We start from the raw sequence: 6,545 nt of genomic DNA, 5'->3' as shown, positions 1-6,545 counted from the left end.
GCAAAACACACCTTATTAGGTGCAGACCAGTTGCAGAACTCAGGTAAGACTCACTGGCAGGTATCTGCTTCCAGGGGATGTGTCTCCTGATGGATGGGGACGTTGTGCAATGTAGGGAGAGCATCACCCGGCCGTGGGCTGGCACTGTTGTTATTGCAAGGCACAAGGGTGGCACTTGGGTGGAGGAAACACTCGCAGGCAGCAGCACTGGTGGCTTTCTGACACTGGAAGTGGGTGCCTGAGCCCCCGTAGTTGGACTGGGTGAGTACAAGCTGATGCTTCTCCAAAGGGACCCGAGAATGGGCAGTGGCACGGTGGGAATCTGCAGGAGCAAGTCACCGCCCCGCACCAAAACCTGCCTCCAACACCCTTCCTTTGCTCTGTATCTCGCCTTTTTCCTCCAAAACAGAGAGGGAGGTTTCTAACCAGCCTCTCAGCTGATTGCTAAGGCAGGGGCAGTGCTAAGGACCAAGGCTTTTGCCTCTTTTCTCACGCAGAGGGCATTTGGGGCAGGGATCACTGCTTTCATGGCAATTAGCATGACTAACACCTCTGCACTAACATTGGAGAGGTTTCAGAGAGGCTGAAGCAGCTCTTCAACCCCCAATTTGGGGCAGCCACAGTGTACGGCAGCAGCCCCTCGCCATAAATGATTGCGTTGATGTGCAACAGTCATTAATCACATCTGCTCACTCGCTGCAGTTAAGTTTAATGGGACATGGGGCTGAAAGCAAGAAGTTGGAGGAGAAAAGGGCAGAGGAATCAGCCTTAGGTTTGGACACATTAAAAAGGGGGGGGAGTGGGTGTTTTCCACCAGATTAAGGGCTTTTCCTGCTGCACCAGGAGTTTGGGACTCCTTGAGCCCACCATTGACCTGCTCCCAGCTGGGGCAGCGGTGGCCCCGCATTGTGGGGTGGGATCTGGCAGTGATGGCACAAGGGTTCCCTGGGGAGCACCATCTACCAAGAGGCAACAACATCCGTGGCAGCCAACCCTTCCCTCTGCTCGCCCGCAGCCGCCAGCATGGACAGCAGTGACACCATCACCGCCGAGGTCTGCAAGGAGGCTGATGTTGGGGATGGAGAGTGAGTATGTGACAGCACCCAGGCCCCTGCTGCCAAGAGGGCTCTGCAGCCAGGAGGCAGGCACCACGCTGCTGGTCGATGGAGCAGCATGTTGGCTGGAAGGGGCCAAGATCATCTGCTCCCACCTCTCCTGTGGTCCCACAGGCTCTGGGAGGTGATGGTGGCCGGTTACCCCATGCTGCTGGTGAGGAACAAGAAGGAGTTCAGCGCCCTCAGCAGCAAGTGCCCCCACTACGGTGCCCCGCTCAGCAAAGGTAGCCCTGGCTCTCGCAGAGGGGAGAAGGGGAGTCAGGGAGCTCCCTCCACCTTTGCTATTGCAGGAGTCCTCAGAGGGGAGAGGCTGCGCTGCCCCTGGCACGGTGCCTGCTTTAACATCAAAACCGGAGACATTGAGGAGTACCCATCTCTGGACTGTCTGTCCTGCTTTAAGGTGACTTCTTGTCTCTTCCTCCCATAGAATTAACCAGGTCGGAAAAGACCTTTATGGTCATCAAGTCCCACCTTTACCCCAGGATTGCCAAGTCCACCACTAACCCGTGCCACTGATCTCCCCTGTTCCATTCACATGCATTCGCTCTCGCAAGCTTCGTGTCCCTCACACCAACTGAAAACACCCTGCCCTGGCCACAGCTCTGTGGTCCAGGTCACACAGTGCTACAAAACATGAGATGACTTCTAGGCATCATGTAAGTTCCAGCCCTAAAGCTCCTTCCAATCAAAGGTGATGCCCTACATCCCGGAATCCCTCACGGCACAGCTCTTTTGCAAAGGGAAAAGGAATTACACCTCTTCCTGAGTGTTCTTGGAAGGAGGAGAAAAGCTCATGAGCTCCTCAGCATCGTTTGACACCCAAGATCCCTCCGAGCCACTCTTGGTGTATCCGAGTGGTCCATCACAGCAGAACCCCCCAGGAAAGCTCTCCTGATTGCAGCACTGAGATGCACTCTCCTTTCCCCCCTTCAGGTAACAGTGGAAGATGGAAAGGTGTTTGTAACAGCAAAGAAGAAGGTACGGACCTTACCTGCTGGCACTAGGCACAAGCAGCACCTTGGGGTGGGCATGATTTCAACATCCCTCATCTGCTTCCAGGATCTTGAGAGCAACCTGAGGGTGAAGGACACAAGCAAGCGATGCCCTCTCAGCCGGACCACGGTGCTGCTGCTGGGGGGAGGTCAGTGAAGTGGTCCCCACACATGCTGTGAGCTGCCACTCTCTTCTCCAGGCAGGACTCACCTTCCTCCTCCTCCTCCATAGTGTAAGAGGTGAGCATCTCCTGCAGGTGTGGCTGCCCTGGTGTGTGCAGAGACACTTCGCCAAGAGGGCTTCACTGGCAGGATCATCATGGCCACCAAAGAGAAACATGTTCCATACGACAAGTCCAAGCTGACCAAGGTTTGTACGTGAGGGGCATGAGGAGCAGGTGCCACATCAGCACTAGGGGCACGGCTCGCGCTCAGAACAAGGCTGAGCAATGGAGTGAGCCGTTCTGGCAAGGGAGTGCTGAGGTGCCTGCAAGGCAAAGGGGTACAATTTCCAGCCTCCTCCTCCCAGAAGATCAGAATCCACCATAAGCTGATGGATTTATCTCCTTTCACTGAGTTCTCCCCATGAAAACATGGTTTTTTCTGAGGGGGCACAACAAGAGGACGGGGCAGTGTGAGGAGCTGTGATTTCCCAGCGCAAAGTGTGCCTCTTGTGCAAAGTCACTTCCCAAACACTGCAAGAATATTGCTGTTTCTATTTCTGCTTTGTCTCCAGGAAATGAACTTGAAAGCTGAGGACATCTACATGAGGACACCTGAATTCCTCGATGCTCACGGCATAGAGCTCTGGACAGAGAAAGAGGTGCAAGAGCAGCCGAGCTCAGACCTCAATGGGTGGTTGTGTTCTTGCCATGGGGAGGGGATGCACACACCTGCATCTCTTGGAGTAGCATTCCAAGGCCAGTGCCTGGGTGTAACACTGGCCTGTGCTACCCACGGACAGATGTGCCCATCAAAGAGTGACCCTTGCAACTTGCCTTCCACATACCCCAAAGATGAACTAGGTTTTGGTGCTGTCACACTTAGTGCTCCTTAAAGCCTAAGACCTGTAGGGAGAGGGTGGACCCCGGCATCCCTCGTCTCACCCAGTGTCCAGATGCAGGGCAAGCAGAACGGGTTGTTGTGGCAGGACACCAGAGGACCAGAGTTACCTGCCAGGTCTCTGCCTCCTTTCTCCCACAGGCAGCGTCGGTGGATTTCCAGAAGCAGAAGGTCCAATTCACGGACGGGTCCTCCCAGAAGTACGATCAGCTGCTCATTGCAACGGGCTGTCAGTGAGTGCACGGAGCATTTCCCACACACAACATCGCTGACGGGACAAAACGGGTCAACACCGGGGTGTGAAGAACTTCTAGAGGCGTGTAGGAGATGAAAGGACAGGATGGGGTGATACAGGCAGAGGATCGCACAGGTTTATGCCCTCCCCTCACTCCTTGGTTCATTTCCCACCATGAGATGTGTCTGGATTCTCTCTTCCAGCTCCAGCTTCCTCAGCGTCCCAGGTGCAGACCTGCAGAACGTGTGTGTGCTCCAAACACCAGAAGATTCCAGCAAGATCCTAGAGCTGGCAACTGGGAAGAGCCTGGTGATCATTGGAGCTTCATTCATAGGTACCAGGCTGCAGCGGGTACCAAGTCATCAGCGATAGCCGTGAACCCCACTTGTGTTGCACATCAGCTGGAAGCCCCTGGGGAAGGGATGCTCATTCACTACCTGGCTGGGTTCCTCCCCAGAGCCCTATTGCTGGTGGGGGTACGTGTTACTCAGCACACACTCATTCTTTCCTCTGATAGCCAGAAAGTTTGAGAGCTCTAAACAGCTTCTGGACACGGACAGAGGGAAATGTGCCTTGGGAAAAGGTGCCTGTGCTTCAGAGGAGCTGGATTCCCCAGAAACATTGGGAAAGAGAGGGGGAAAGCACAGAAAGCAGCTACTTTGCACGCAACCAAGAGCTGTTCCGTGCTCTGATATCCAGGTCCATAGCTCGTAAGAATGAAGAACAGGGGGAAAGTTAAATACCTCAGCCCAGAAACACGTGGAGGAGCAGTTAAGAGCTGGCAATGCATCAGGCTTGTTCTCCTCACCTGGAAAGGGAAAAGATTTCCAAGGAGGAGGCTGCAGGTCGCTGCTTGCAGCAGGTTTACCATGGGCATGCCTTTCCCCTGCAGGAATGGAGGTAGCTGCCTTCCTCTCCGACAAGGCTGGTGCCATCTCAGTGGTGGAAAGACAGGAGTTCCCTTACCAGAAGGTGCTGGGTCCTCAGGTTGGAGGAGTCACCATGAAGGTTAGAAAACCTAGTGCCCTTTTCCAGGACGGGGAGCACACACCATGCAAGCAGCCCCGTGATCCACAAGAGCCCCTGTGCTGCTCCCAACCACATCCAGCTCACCAAAGGAGCTCTGCACACACAGCCGGTCCCAGCCTCCCTCTCAGACACATCACGCTCCCCTTCATCCTCAAGCCCTTCTTCATCCTCAACCCACCTCGTGCACCAGTCCTGACCTGGACAACAGAGCAAAGCCAGGCTCCCAGGCGCCCTGCACCAGCCGGGGGCACACAGTGAACCCCTCTGAGCTGCCTGCCTGGCTTCTGGCTGGGCACGGCTGTATTTACAGGAATCCAGCCTGGAATTCCCCACTGAACACTGGAACCATCCTTTTCAGATGCTGCAAAATAGAGGGGTGAAGTTTTACATGAAAGCAGAACTCCGTGAGCTGAAAGGAAAGGATGGAAAGGTCAGTTCTGCCACTGCCATCCCCGAACTGCTGATTTGAGGAGGAAAAAACCCAAACTGAGGATTAACTCGGAGCCTGTGTCTGGGTTTCATCTCCCACATCGACACCTTCACATTTCTTTTCGCTGAGCACAGGCCTGGGCTCAAAGGGCACCACTTTGTGTTTGTATCTCAGGGACAAGAGTAGGGCTTTTCTCGTAGCACACATCAGTTGGACAAGGTGATCTGAACTTGGGGAAGAAAAAGAGAGAGCAAAGAACGAGGCAGCAGGGAGGCTGTGAGAATTAGGACAGAGCTTTCAACCCTTTGTTAATGCTTCTTGCTTCCTCCCTAGGTCACGGAGGCTGTTCTTGCCAGTGGAAAGAAACTACCTGCAGACGTGGTAGTGGTGGGAATAGGTAAGAGACCCCAGCTGGGAGAGGGAGGCAGCTTTAGGAATGGGGGGACAGCCAGCGAGCCCAGAGCACCACAGCTCATGCCCAAGACACCATTCCCTGCAGTCTCTTTCCCACTCTGTTGTCATCCAGCCCTTCCTCTTGGCCCCAGACACATGGGGAAAGTCAGCAGCCCAGGAGCAGACGCCGGCAGGAGGAAAGCAGTGACTTTGGAGCACTTGCTGAGCTCCAGAGGACACTGCTCTGCTCCGAGCAGGCTGTACAGGCATGTGCTGAGGCCAAGGCTCCTCCCTGCCTTTGCTGCTCTTGTCCTTGCTCCTCTCCCTGCAGGGACGTTCCCCAACTCAGCATTCCTGAAGGGCACCTCCATCGCCAGAGACGCCAGAGGTGCCATCCTGGTGGATCTGGTGAGTGCCAGCTGAGGACTCCTGGTCCACCCCTCGCCCTCCCCTCTCACCATTACACCGCCTGCTTCTCGTCCCATCAGCACATGCAAACCAACATCCCAAACGTCTTCGCTGCCGGGGACGTGGTCTCCTTCCCTGTAGCACTGCTCAGCGGGGAACCCTGCAGCATCCATCACCAACAAGTGGCTGAGGTCCACGGTAAGGCAGCACGTCCACCTCGCTTTCCAGCTCCCGTCCTCAGGGATGGGCACGGAGGGAAGAGGGCAGAAGGGACAGCGGGATAACAGGAGGCAGAGGACACTCTGAGGACCTGTGAGGACCTGTCTCCTCTGCTGATTCATCCCAGGTCACACTGCTGCCCTCAACATGCTGAAGAAAGAGAAGGAGCTGCACACTGTTCCCTTCTTCTGGACCACGATGTTTGGGAAGAGCATCCGCTACGCAGGTAGGGGGGAGAGAGATGGGGAGAGCCGAGCTGCTCCCTGCCCATCTGCTCATCCACCAGCCGGGGCTGGGGCTCATGGACACGCACAGAGCTCCCCTGGAGCAGCTCCGGTTCTGGACTTGCTGCCGTGGCGAGCTTGCAACCCCCGCTTCCGAGCTCTGGTTCTTTGCTGGACATCGGGGGGTTAGAGGCCACGAAGGAGGGAGAACTTCCCTCCCCCAGCCAAGGAGATGCTCGGGGTCAGCTCTGCTTGCGCAGGGTCCTCACGCTCAGCCCAGCCCCAGGCCCCTCGGTCCCTGTTGCGATGGCGCCGAGGCGGGACGCTGGCCGCTGCTGCACCAGGGCTCTGTCTTGCAGGCTGCGGGACGGGATACACGGACACCGTCGTGAAGGGCAGCCTGGAGCAGGAGAAGTTCCTCATCTTCTACATCAGGTG

At 55.9% G+C, this 6,545-nt stretch overlaps 1 protein-coding gene across 1 annotated transcript; it reads left to right on the top strand.

Annotated features, from left to right (window-relative positions):
* Positions 1 to 1,023: 1,023 nt before the first annotated feature.
* LOC104413528 (apoptosis-inducing factor 3-like) lies at positions 1,024 to 6,540 on the top strand (the record flags this gene model as incomplete). The annotated part of the gene is made up of 16 exons (XM_010024541.1): positions 1,024 to 1,085; positions 1,230 to 1,339; positions 1,406 to 1,515; positions 2,049 to 2,093; positions 2,175 to 2,256; positions 2,365 to 2,477; positions 2,844 to 2,930; positions 3,311 to 3,402; positions 3,608 to 3,738; positions 4,297 to 4,412; positions 4,792 to 4,863; positions 5,197 to 5,260; positions 5,588 to 5,664; positions 5,745 to 5,862; positions 6,011 to 6,109; positions 6,467 to 6,540. Coding segments are annotated over exons 1-16 (1,452 nt in total), but the record flags the coding sequence as incomplete, so codon positions are not given.
* Between the last annotated feature and the right edge of the window lie 5 nt (positions 6,541 to 6,545).

This window comes from Nestor notabilis, unplaced genomic scaffold, assembly GCF_000696875.1.
Source record: "Nestor notabilis isolate BGI_N333 unplaced genomic scaffold, ASM69687v1 scaffold23581, whole genome shotgun sequence".
Lineage (NCBI taxonomy): Eukaryota > Metazoa > Chordata > Aves > Psittaciformes > Psittacidae > Nestor > Nestor notabilis.
This window is presented reverse-complemented; position numbering and strand designations above follow the sequence as displayed.